This window comes from Macrotis lagotis, chromosome 2 (genome assembly GCF_037893015.1).
Source record: "Macrotis lagotis isolate mMagLag1 chromosome 2, bilby.v1.9.chrom.fasta, whole genome shotgun sequence".
NCBI classification, from domain to species: domain Eukaryota; kingdom Metazoa; phylum Chordata; class Mammalia; order Peramelemorphia; family Peramelidae; genus Macrotis; species Macrotis lagotis.
In genome coordinates, this window is record NC_133659.1 from 228054843 (window position 1) to 228068604 (window position 13762).

At 34.9% G+C, this 13762-nt stretch overlaps 1 protein-coding gene across 13 annotated transcripts in view; it reads right to left on the minus strand.

The window, feature by feature from the left end:
- TNRC6C (trinucleotide repeat containing adaptor 6C) overlaps positions 1 to 13762 on the minus strand; it is a 233329-nt gene that overhangs the window by 117990 nt on the left and 101577 nt on the right. For all 13 annotated transcript variants that reach the window (XM_074225068.1, XM_074225070.1, XM_074225069.1 and 10 more), the window contains one exon: positions 5933 to 6259. In XM_074225068.1, coding sequence (XP_074081169.1) covers positions 5933 to 6259 — 327 coding nt within the window. The remainder of the gene's footprint in view (positions 1 to 5932; positions 6260 to 13762) is intronic.

Genomic DNA, 13762 nt, shown 5'->3' on the forward strand with positions numbered 1-13762 from the left:
ATGTTAAAGATATCATTCATATACTGATTATAGTGCAATAGTTTAATCAGCAAAGTTTATTGTGTTTGACTCATTGTGATTTTGTTTTGGGTATTTTTGGCAAAAATATTAGAGTGGTTTGCCACTTCCTTTTCTCATTCATTTTCCAGAAGAGATACTTTAGGCAAATAGGGTTAAGTTACTTGCTTAGGGTCACACAGCTTGTAAATATCTGAGGCCTGATTTGAACTCAGATCTTCTTGATTCCAGGTCTAGCGCTCTATCCACAGTACTACCTAGCTGACTCCTAGGCTGGGACAGTTTTCCTCAAAAGAAACAAGAAGACCATTTCAGGATTTTGTTGATCTAGAGGTCTAGTTTAGCCTCTTTGCAATCAGAACTCTAGAGGTTTTAATGGAATTCTAAAGTCCCATCTGCTCTAAACTCATGATCTTATCTAATACACACAAAGACAAACAGTTTTTTTTTTTTTGCAAGAGCAGGTATCACATTCAAATAGCAACCCTTAGTGAAACAAGGGTGGAAAAGGAAGACCAGCTTATCAAAGTCATAACTGGATACATATTTTTATTTTTTGGAATAGCTGTAGTGATGAAGACTACTATGAAACTGGCATAGGTTTCACAATCAAATCTATTCTAAACAATAAGCTTATTTGTCTTTCCAAATGACAGGTACATGCTAAAGCAATTGTCATTGTAGGAAAGTGCCATGCCACTATAATCAGTGCATATACTCCCACCATGATGAACCTGATAAGGTCAAGGAAAAATTTTAAGAAGACCTAAGATATCCTCATTAAAAATGTACTGAAAGAGGACAAGCTTGCAATTCTGGGTGACTTTAATGCCAGAGTAGGCACATACAATCAAATATGGCAGGGAGTCATTGAGAGGAATGGAGTCAGAAACTGCAACAAAACAGACACTTACTACTGAAGACTTGGGCATCTCATGATCTTCTCAGCAACACTACCTTCTCTTTACTTAAATGTCATAATATTTGTATATGTATATACTTTTGCATTGGGAGGAACAGCGACAGGCAGGGCATGAGAGTGATGAAGGCGATGTGTGGTAGAAATTGCTGGACCAATCATAGACTTTCCTCTCCACGCTAAACATTTATATTCAAGAAAAGCAGCAGTTGCAAGGCAAGACAACTGCCAGAAGATTTAATATTAACAGATTAGAATGCTTCTCTGTGTGAAAAGTTTATTGCTGAGTTGGAAGGAAAGGTGTGACAACACACAGTTGGTAAGTAGAGAAGAAAAGGAATAAGCAATTGCCAGAGATTTGGTGAACAGTATCATTTTTACTCACTGGGGCCTAAACACTCACAAAAATTGGGACAGGTTTAATGAATATAACCGAGAAATTCAGAAACTATAAACTGAAAATCAAGAATTCTCAAGGTTTTACCAGCACAGTCTGTTCATCTTTAAGAAGGCAGCATTTAACTCATTGAAAGTAAAGTGCATGGCACAGTGGATAGAGCACAGGTCCTGGGGTCAGGAGTACCTAAGTTCAAATCCGGCTTCAGACACTTAATAATTACTTACCTGTGTGGCCTTGGGCAAGCCACTTAAACCCATTTGCCTTGCAAAAACTAAAAAAAAAAGTAAAGTGTAAATGAAACTTAGAGATGGAGAATTCTTGGCTCAGTTACAGAGCAGATGAAATTCAATTTTATATTGACAGTAACAACCCAAATCACTTCTTTGGTGCCCTGAAAGCTAATTTTGGGCCAAAGATCAATAGTGCTGATGGAGCCACTCTGATCAGTGAAAATAACACGATCCTGAGAGATAGGATGAACAGACTATCATCAACCAATGTTGAAGCCACTGACCATATACCTCAGGTTGAAATCAATCCTTCTCTAGCTGAACTTCCAACTGAAAAAGAGGTTTTGAATGCTATTAGGTTCCTCTCATGTGACAAAATGCCTGGTCTTGATTCCATTCTAGCTGAGATTTATAAGGCAAGGGGTCTTTGCTCATAATATAACAGTTGACTGAAATCTTCTAGAAAGTTATTCCCCAGGAGGTCAAGTCACTGTCCATCTCTATTAAGGAAAGGGAAAGAGGTTGTTCTGTGACAATCATGGGGGTGGGAGTGGAGTGGTGTCTTTCTCTTAGTCATTATTGGCATGATTTAGGTTGCTCCTTCATGTGGAAGATGGTCAATTACCTAAACGTCAGTGTGGAATAATAGATATGGTGTTTGTTGTCCAACTCCAAGGAGAAATGCCAGGAGAAGAACAGAGGTCTATTATACAATGTTCAATAAGCTGACCAAAGCCTTTGATACTGTCAGTTGTGGGAGCCTGTGGAAGATCGTGGCAAATTCTGGTTGCCCAGGAAAGTTTTTCAGAATCACATGCCAATTTCCTAGTGATGTGCTTGCACAGGTTCTAGATAATGGACAATGTTTTTGGGCTTTCAATGGAGTGAAGTAGGATTCTGTGCTTGCTCTCATGCATTTTAGCATGAGAGATAGTTAGATATTTTCAACAAGGACAAAACTGGCATCAAATGGCAGCTACTTTACTGATGGTAAATTAATTTGACTTGAAAAGGCTACAAGCCAAGACAAGTGAAGAAAAAAAGCTGCAAGATAAGAAGAGTTGGTGCATGCTTTTTTTATTTGTAGATGTCTGTACACTCCATGATTCTGAGGCTAGATGCAACAAAGTATGGATTGATTCTCTGCTGTCTGAGCTTATTTTGGCCTGACATTTAACACCAAGAAAACAAAGGTTCTATACCAGTTCTATACCTCATCATCCACTGGAGAAATTTAGCTGAGAAGGGGAAAAGAGTTAGGAATGAGAAGGATAAAGTAAGGTAGTTTTTTTAAACTATAGGAAACTGTATGTTTGTAGAGAACAATTAAAGAACTAATAGAATGTGAAAGGTTGAAGATTAGGGAAAGTGTACAGATGAGAGAGGGGGCCCTCTCTACAGAAGATGGAATAGGATGTAGTCAAGACATTTGCCTTGGCACTTATTCATGTGAAAAGTGGAAGAAGTTAAGAGTGGGGGAAAATTTTCAAGAGCTCTGACATGAGAGGAGAAGAAACTCTTGGAGAAAGGCTTCAGTTTTTTGAGTGAAGTATGATGTAAATTCCTCAGCTGAAAGGCTGGGGAAAGGAAGTGCCATGGGAAGCTTAAAGAGATGGAAAAAGAGGGTAAAAAGATTGCCTCACTATTGTGAGGGTTCAATTAAAAGTATAACAAAATTTGTAGTGGATCCATTCAACAAATTTCCTGAATTCCAGCAGCATGTAAATAGAAGTAAAGGCAGCAGATGATGGGAGTAATCAAAGGTTGAGGTTTGGCAATGCATAATCAATGATAAGATTGGGGGTGGGTGGATTGATAGAAGGAAAATGAATTCGGGATAGTATAGAGTTGAACTGATTCAGGATAGAAAGGTAAGAAAAGTTATAATGTGACTATTTCATATTGATAGATTGCTAAAAAGAAAAAGTCTTAACCTCTGCCTTAATAAACTCCTGGTAGGTAGTCTGCAGGTAGTTTGTGCACTAGGAGGCTGACTTCCTTGAATGGTGAGTTTCCATTTGCAGAATTACACTCCAAGAGAAAAGATGTGAGATTTTCCAGGGACAGGTGGAATACCTAGTGATGGGCAAGACATACATTCAGAGATAGAATGGGAAGGAGACTAATTAACTTAAGGGCAGTGTAGTGGAGCTAGGTTTCACCATTCAGGATACCAAGTATCTCATACTATGTCATGTAGAGGTACAAAAAGGTACTGCTTCCTTCAAAACTTATTTCTAAAAGTGGCAAAGCAAGAAAAAAATGGTCCACAGATATTTCAAGTCCAAAACAAAATACGTCAACATGTCCAAAACAACTCAACTCCTCACCCCTCCAAAACCACCTTCTTTTAAACTTTCCTTAGTTATACCACCATCATTCCAGTCATCTAGATTTGTCATTCCAGGTCATTTTGAGTCATTTTCATTCCACATAGCCATTACTTGCCAAATCTTTATAGCTCTTATTTCTTTTTCTTCACTCACAGTTATCACCCTAGTTTAAGTCCTCATCTCTACTCCTGTGGACCATTATAAGAATCCCTTTACCTTAGTCTTTCTTATTTCTAATTCAAATACCTCTGATAAGATTACTGCTTGGCATTTAAAGTTTTTCATATTCTGGCTTTTTCCACATAATTTTTTCTCCATGCAACCTACAGTCTAGTTACATTGGCCTACTTGCTAACTTGTCTCACAAGACATTTCATCTCTGTCTTTTCATTGGCTGTCCCCATACTTGTTTAAAGTTTTTCAGTCTTTCTGAGAGCAGAAGAGTTTTCTTTTTCTTTGAATCTCCAGCACACTGTCATTGTTAAATAAATGCCTGATAACTGATTGATAGTTATAGAATATACACGGGGAGGGAAGTAAACAAGAAACAGAATTTAAGTATAAATATTAATGTCTTTAGAGTGTATCTTACATTTTAGGCCATGCAAGTGGAACAAATGAAAAGGAAAAACATGACAATTTCTCTAGATTGAGCTAGTTTTAATTCATAAACTTGATAAAATAAGCTTTTATTCTTCTAAAAGGGAAAAAATCAATAACTTTGTATCTTCCCATCAACTAATGCTTGTTTAGAAAACCAAAGAAATGCTAATGATGCTTTTATTAGACTTTCATCTTATTTCCCTTTGACTACTATACTACCATCCCAAATTTTCACTTTAAACTTTTCTCTATTTCCAAAGTCAACCTCAGCACTTCTGCCTAGATCATTCAAAGTATTGGTGGGATCCTCACTCTTTACCAAAGAAAATGCAAATTCTTTGGCCTAGCATTCAGGAATTCTCACAATCTGGCTTGAATTTTTCATTCTAAGCTTATCAAATATTATTCTTATTGACATGCTGTATATTTTAGCCAAAATGGACTAATGACCAACTTAATTTCTGTTCTACTGTTCTTAGTATTTGCTTTGGTAGGAATTTATTAATTTTAAAAAATTTTTAAATGTTTTGCACGGGGGTGGCTAGGTGGCACAGTGGATAGAACATTGGCCCTGGAGTCAGGAGTAACTGAGTTCAAATCTGGTCTCAGACACTTCATAATTACCTAGCTGTGTGGCTTTGGGCAAGTCATTTAACCCCATGGCCTTGCAAAAAAAAAAAAACAACCTAAAAAATAAAAAAAATTTAAATGTTTTGCAGGACTAGATTATGATTGCTTCGTGAATTCTATTTTCAAATTAAAATGCCAGTTTAAAGAAATCTTGACACATGACAAAAATCTTTTCCTCCAACATTTTTGGGCCTATTTCAGGGCTTATTGGTTTAACTACTGCTGTCATATTGTGATACTATAAAAATACAGATGTTAATTTCTTTATTCAGTTTTTTGGTTTCTAATGTAGGTCACATTATAATTCACTACTTAAGGCTAATATAGGACAGATTACAATTCACTACTTAATTCAATTTATAGCGTATATAAATTACAATGAGATTATGGTTTGTGGTTGATTAAACTATTTAAGTGGGACACTGTGGCACGGAATAAAAAGTATAAAAACTGAAGTATTTAAGCCACAGTTAATTGGAAGTATATAAAAAGTGAAGATAAGGTGGTGCAGCAGATAGAGCACTGGTCCTGGAGTCAGGAAGACCTGAGTTCAAATCTGACCTCAGACACTTAATCGCCTAGCTGTGTGACCTTGGGCAAGTCACTTAACCCCACTGCCTAGCAAAAACCAAAAAAATAAAAAGTAAAGAGAAGCTGAAATTATCATTTAAGTAAACAGAAAAATAATGTTTATATAATTTATGGAGACTTACACAATGTAAAATATACTTGTTACTCCACACAAAGCATAGAGATTGTTCTGAGATAAGCAGAATGTCCTTTTACATAAAAAACTCACCTGATTGGAGTTTACTTGGATGATGCTGTCCACCTGCTCCTATTAGGGGAGGAGGACTTGCCCCTGCTTGTCCAGTACCTTGTGTTGGACTTATACTGGTAAGAGTCCCAGGAGGTAATGGCTGACCTCTTTTTAATAGCTGCTTCTGTTCTTGCTGGCGGAAACGTGGAGGCACCTCACGAGGCAGGTAACGGGATGCAGCTGGCTGCTGGCCATTGGCAGATGCACGTTTGCCATTGCTGCTATTGGTGATAGTGCTGGTGGAAGTACTGGTACTGATACCAGCGGGTTGGGGCTGGCTTGAACTGGTCTTAGTAGGTTCTGGCACTACAAGGAATGAAACAAAAAAAGTCTCAAATTTAAATATGATCTTGTGAAAAAAATGAGAAACAGTGAATATTAAAATATAGTAGAAACAGTGATGAATTTGTTCCCAGATTTCTTGATGGCAAATCCAGTCTTTTTTTTTTTTTGACTAGGCAATGGGGTTAGGTGGCTTGCCCAAGGCCACACAGCTAGGTAATTATTAAGTGTCTGAGGCCGGATTTGAACTCAGGGGCTCCCGACTCCAGGACTGGTGCTCTATTCACTGAGCCACCTAGCTGCCCCTGCAAATCCAGTCTTACCACTAGATTCTTTTCTAAAATGAGAGGCTTAGACTAGATGATCCCTTACTGTTTTAAAAAAAACTTAATTTAACAATCATGAAAAACAAGTTTGCAAAAGTTTAATCAGAACTTTAGAGTTGCTCAAAAAACCAATTAAGTCAAATCATTCTGAGACCATTTAAAGATGGAAATGAAAGGTCAGCAAATGGATGAAAAATGGAAAAGATATGTAGTTTTATAACTTAATAATAAAGAGGTCACCACATTTAGACTAACATTATTGTTGCTGATGTGCTAATAAGGAAGAAGAAATGGCACTAAAGAAAACAAGGACAGGAAACATAACATCATTCATCTATTTCCCTCATGATCTCTTCCTTCTTTCCTTCATTTCATTTTGAAGAGATAATCCTTCTTGTTACTCTTCACACTTCCTTGATCACATTCCATTCTGTAGTCTCCAGCAGAGATTGTCCCCTCTATCATCCCCACTCTGGCTCATCTTAAAACTCTATTGACTCCTTTTCTGCTCCCTGCAAACATAACAATATGCTTCACATCCTTATAAAATCCTCCCTTGAGTCAATCATCAATGCTAACTCTTGTCCCCAAAATGCATTTTCTTTAATGGCATTTCCACTAATAAAATCATGTCTGTTTCTGACGCTGAACCATCTGATGATGTCAACAGTGGTGAGAACTTACACACACATACACACACACACACACACAAACACACAGACACGAATTTAGCAGAAATAGCTTTGCTCCAAAACACTATGATTAATAATAGCAAATGACAAATAGAATAGAAACAATGCCTAATACAAAAACCAAATGCAAGAGGAATATCCAATGTATAGTAAAAATTTTCAAGTTCTTTTTTTGCAGATACATTATACTAATTATATCAATTGCTAGAATACTGCAGGTTCTCTTAAACAGCCTCACAATTACTAAAAAATGTTTATCCTAAGGAAAAATTAAGCAGATGGATAATAATAATTAGATACAAAATCTATAGACAATAAGCTGGGTCCAAAAGAGAAAGAAGAAAATGATCTAAACTGCAATTGGGAAATTGTGTAAAGCCTTGAATAACTCCAAAATTATTCCCAGTTTATTAAGAGCATGTTAAGAGTGAGGACCTGTGCTAAGAAACAGAAGTGAAACAGTATCTGTCCTCAAGAAGATTACAACTTAACTAGGGAGACAACTCTTTCAAGAGAAAGAAATTGTAGATGGGAGGAAACAGATTCTTAGATTTAAGAACAAGAGTTCTTAAATCTAGGAATCTGTGAACTTTTAAAAAGTGCATTTTGTTAATTGTATTTCAATACAATCCTTTTCCTTTGCAATTATGTGTATTTTATTATGTACACTTAATTCTGAAAAGAGCCATGACTTAGTATTGATAAAGTCAAAGGAGAGTCAGTTTTCAAAGAAGAAATTCAAATTGTCAATATTCATATTAAAAAAAAGCTCCAAATCATTAGAGAAATGCAAATCAAATCAACTCTGAGGTGCTACAACTATCAGATTGGCAAAGGGAGATTACAAATACTAGAAGGGCTATGGGAAAACAAAAAAAAACTTTAATGCACTATTGGTGGATTGTGAAGGAAGTTATGCCCTCAAAGCTATTAAACTGTATATAAATTCTTTGACCAAGTGACTCCTTTAATAGGTATACCTATTATTACCCCAAAGGAAAACTAAGAGGGAAAGGACTCCTCAATCAGGGAATGGCTGAACAAGTTATGGTATATAAAGCTGAAGGAACACTATTGTTCTATAAAAAGGGATAAAGCAAATGGTTTCAGAAAAATCTGAGAAGATATATAAATTAAGCAAAGTGAAGTTTGCAGAACCAAAAGAATTTATATAATAACAATATTATAAAAATAAGCAACTTTGAAAGACAAAAACTCTTCAACACAATGACCAGGCAAAACTCATGATGAAATATGCTTCTACTTCCAGAAAGCTGATGGATTCAATGCAGAGTGTAGAATTTTTTCATTTCCTTTCCTTTTCCTTCCTTCTTTTGCATATGGATACTGTGAAAATGTTTTTTTATTAACTATACATATTGTAACAGTTGTGATTTTCTTGCTTTCTCAATGAGTAGCAGAAGGGAGAGAATTCAGAACTAAAAATAAAGTTAAAGCAAAAAATATTCTGAGAAGGGGTCTAGAAACTTCAGGAGCCTGCCAAAGAGAGACAAGATACAGGACATAAAAAAGTTTAAGAATCCCTGATGCACAAGATGTTACTTGAAGCTGAGTCCTGTAGGAAATGAGGAAGTTTAAGAAGTAGAGGTGAGGAGGGTCTGTATTCCAGACATGAGGAACAATCAGTACAAAGGTATGAAGACAGAAATCATTTTCAGTGTATGAAGAACAGTAGAAGGTCAATTTGGCTTACCTCTAGAGAGCATCAAGGGGTAAGGCAGATAGATTGGGGTCAGGTTGTGAAGGGAATTCACTGAAGTTTAATAAGAAGGGGAATGACAATGGAAGCTTTAATAAAATCACTCAACAAAGGAAATTTTGTTGTTACTTTATTAAATTTAATATACACTTTTCTCTAGGAATGAAAGTTTAATTTGGATATTATCTTTTTTTAGTTCTTGGAATACTGAAATGTTTATATTTTAAAATAAATTCATAATAAAAAAAATTTACTGAAATGGAGAGACTTGAAGCAGGGTGACAAACTAGGAAGATAAAATAGTTTGGGTGAGGAATGATGTGAACCTGAACTAGGGTGGTAGCCTTAATGAGTAGAGGGAAGGATAAGATTAGGGATGACACTGAGGTTGTAAACTAGGTGATTTAGGAGAATAGTGACTCAATAATACTATGGAAATTTGGAAAAGAGTGGGTTTAGGGAAGAAACATTCAAAGTACAGATCATCACCTTGAGCAGGGATTTTGACCTGCAGGCAACCACTCTTGCAGATCAAACCAAAACAGGTCATTTAGGCCATAGTTTGCTGGCCTCAGGGGGAAAAGAATCTTTGTTGCAGAACATGTTTGAACATGAGGGAACAGCTCAGGATTTTTAAATGTACAATCCATGATTCCATAAATAATTTTCCCCAAATATAAACCAGCCCATTCTCTCCTTCATATTAAATTTTCTGACCATCACAGTAATATTCTAAGATGTATGTACCAATTAACTAACAGAATGGGGTTCCCATCTAACTATATGTTACTTTTGGTACAAGAGACTATGTAAATATGTTCCCCCCCTGAATTTTTAATAGTAGTGAAGCTTACTGAGGCTGCTTTAGTAGAGTTTAATGTTGTCAATATCCAAATAAGAGTGCCTCTCACCATAGGGAATCTCTTCCCTATTTAGACTGCATCAGATTTTCCTTGTTAACATCAAACTTCTTTGTCATGTATGTTGTTTTATTCCTTACTTGAAAAATTAATCAAAGGATTGTTAGCTTGAGTTCAAATACAGTTTCAGACACTTACTGGCTGTATGACTCTGGGCAAGTCACTTAATCACTGTCTGTCTCAGTTTGCTCATCTGGAAATGCTCTGTGTTTCTAAACCTAAACTCCATCTCTAAGCCTAACTGTACCTACCAAGTATGAAACAGAATAATATCTGTAAATCATTTTGTAAATATAAATGACAGCTATTAAATGATAGCTATTATTATCAATTTTTTCTACTATAAAGGAATATTGTATGATCTTAACATAGACATGGGAGAGACTTGTTTTGGAAGAGCTTTGTTTTGCTCTACCAAATCAAATGCTTAGTGAAAAAAAAAATCAACAAATAATAGGCTTTTATATGTTCTAGCTACCTTTAATTGTCAAGCTATAGCCTGTTGATGAATATTTTTTACAACAGAGTCTATTCTCATATTTCTGTCAAAAATAAAAGAGATTTATAGAGGTGAAAAAGTAGACCTAATAGCAGTTACTCTTTATCAACTTTTTGGGAGTAATAATTGAATTGATGATCTTTCTAAATTTATGTTATCTTCCAGGCTCTTCCATAATATCACGAAAAACTCAGACCTTCGAAATTTTCAAAACTGTATTTATTTCCAGCATGAATTTCTTTTCTGATTATTGTATTTATTATTATATCTAGTTTTTAATGTAGTTCAATCTCTTCTTCTGAGTCTTGTACCATCTAAAAAGAGGAAAAAAATTAGAACCACAAGTGGAAGTAGAAATTGAGTGAACCACATTTTCTCCATCTAGTGACTCTATTCTGGTTCTACCTCAATTTCCTTCCATTCAATTATGGGTTTAATTCAATTTCTGTCAATGCATTGTTGGAAGCTAGCTCTGTGTGGTTAGGAAACTGGACCACCACCACCACTACCCCCTGCTTAGAGATTCTTAACAAAGGAAATGACCAGAAACCCAGTAGACCCAAAAATTTATGTAAGGAGTTTTCTCATAATTATACATCTCAAGTGACCCATATGTCTTAGCTAAAATCTAAGTTATTGCTGAAAAAAGTTATTGCTTCATGTTTCTTTGATTGAAAATAGACTGGGAAGAAGTTTAGGAAATTGCACCCATTTGCTTTTCCTTCCCAACTTGTAAAGTCCCTAATGTTTCCTCCAATTAGAAATCTGATCACCTAATTGTGTATCTTGGTTAATTGTTTTCTTTTAATTAATTGGTCTTACTTGATAAACTTTTTTTAATGCACAAGAATCTGTCTCTATGTAGAGTCCGGTGCCAAAGTGAAGAAAGTCATAGGTCCCAATTTGTTATGTAAGTAGCATGCATTGCTTATTAAGCAATAAATTATTATAGTAATATGATATTGTAACATAATTTAAACAATAACGAATAAGAAGTAATAAAAATTATTTAATATAGGCTTGGGAGGTCTAACCTTTGTTTCCCCAGTCATTTCATTTTCACCCAGCACAAAGGCTACATTCTATTTAAATACATGTTCACATATCAATTAGCTCAAGTGTACTGAAAGCCATGGACTGGGGGGGGGGATCTGAAGAAAAACTTCTTAAGAAGAAAAAGTAAAAAACACTGAAATAATGCTTACTATATGTCAAGTGCTATGTTTAAGTGCTTTGCAAATATTATCATCATTTAATCCCCATAACTCTTTTGAGGTTAACTGCTATAATTATCCTCATCTTACAAATGAGGGAAAATAAGACAAACAGAAATTAAGGGACTTGTCTAGGCCAGTGTCTTGAGAAAAGATCTGAACTCAAGTCTTCTTAACTCCAGTTTCAGTATTCTACCACTATGCCACCTAACTCCCTTAGTTTACAGTTGGAATATAAATTGATTTTTCTTATATATGAATAGTGCTGTGTATTATAATAATCATTTATTACAGAGTGACAATCTAAACTTTGTTACCTAATATTGCTTTCCCCCTCCTAATTGAAGTATTCAAATAATTACAATATCAAGAATTCTTGTATATATTTGTTAAAAATATAGGCCTGAGAAATATTTAAAATTACACTTTTGTAATTGAATATTAAAGAAATTACATAAGATGCTGGAAATGAACACTAATAAATGTCGATTTATGCAGGCATTCTTATTTGGCAACATTTCACTGCAGTTAAATGAATTTTATGCCTATAACTATTTTTTCTTCCAAATCTTCAATTTATAGGAAACTCCACCTCTATGTTATTTTTGAATGACAAAAAAACAAAAAAAAAATGCCATGACAAGATTTGCCTGTTTTCTTATATAAAAAACATCATACTATATATTTTTTTTTTGGTTTTTGCAAGGCAAATGGGGTTAAGTGGCTTGCCCAAGGCCACACAGCTAGGTAATTATTAAGTGTCTGAGACCGGATTTAAACCCAGGTACTCCTGACTCCAAGGCTAGTGCTTTATCCATTACGCCACCTAGCCGCCCATACTATTTTTCTTTGATCATTCAAGTCACACTATTGAATAGGCTTATGAATTCAATGTTAGAAACAGAAAAATTTCATTATTTGATCTAAATTTTATCAAGTTGGCAATTCTGTCTACCTAATACTGCCATTCCTTCCTAAAATCAGCTTTAATGAAGCTACCTTTTCAGATCCAAATCTGCAAAAATAAACAGGCTATTAAGACAAATTTGACAGTGGCTTCCAACATAGGCTACTCAAATATTTCAGTACATTAAACAAAATTTGAGTATATAAGTTCTCAAATACTAAGAAAATGAACTTGAAGCAAAGCCAACAATAAACATTCACCTAAGATTACATTCTGTGTAACATTAAATTCCCATAGTGAGATGAAAACTGGTAGTTTTTTATATAATTTGTGATAGTCAATAAACTATATTTTAAATTCAAAGCTAAAGACTACTTATTGCTATATATATATATATATATATATACACACACACACATATGTATATATATATATATATATATATATATATATATATACCCCCACACTTAACCTCTTGCAAACTGAATTTTTTTTACAAACTGCCTCTTACTTAGCAAGTAAAGCTATACAACTATATTGCTACAAGAAACAAGGATGACATCTACTGATGAAAATAAAAGGTCAGTAAACTATTATATGATAAAACAGATTCACATTTTTAATAACACTTTCTTTCCAAGAAGTTCACAATCCTTTCTCAATAAATAAGCTACGCTGTTCTAGGAAAATGTTCATAATAGGATCTAAATATTGATTAATTTCCCTTTATTACTGATTCTCATATTAATAAATAAGAATCCTCAGCAGTACTGCAGATACTCTTTTTAAAATCTCAGTGCTTAGGATATTTAGGCATTAAAAATAGTTCCTTCTAGAAAATGGGTTCAAATCCTGCTTCTGATTCTTCTTACTTATTGGATTGTGAATAAATTACCTCATCTCTTGGAGTTTCAGTTTTCTTGGCTCTTAGATGAAGCTGGATGAGATCATTTAAAACTCCTTTCAACTCAGAAATATCTGAGCTTGTACAGTGCCTGCCTGAATACCTTGAACCTCATCTAAAAACGGTGAAGTACAATCTCTGATCACCTGTCCTTATATTCCACCATCTCTACTTAGCTTGCTCTGCTGCCTCATTCCAGTTCAAATATTTTACTCTCCTCCTCCATTTGTCTCATTTGGTTGCTTGATGCCATGGGAGGCTAGTACCCAGAGTCTTATATGTTTTATGGGGCAAGCACTCTTTCAACATTAGGTCATTTTACTGATGATCTGTAAATCTACCAGA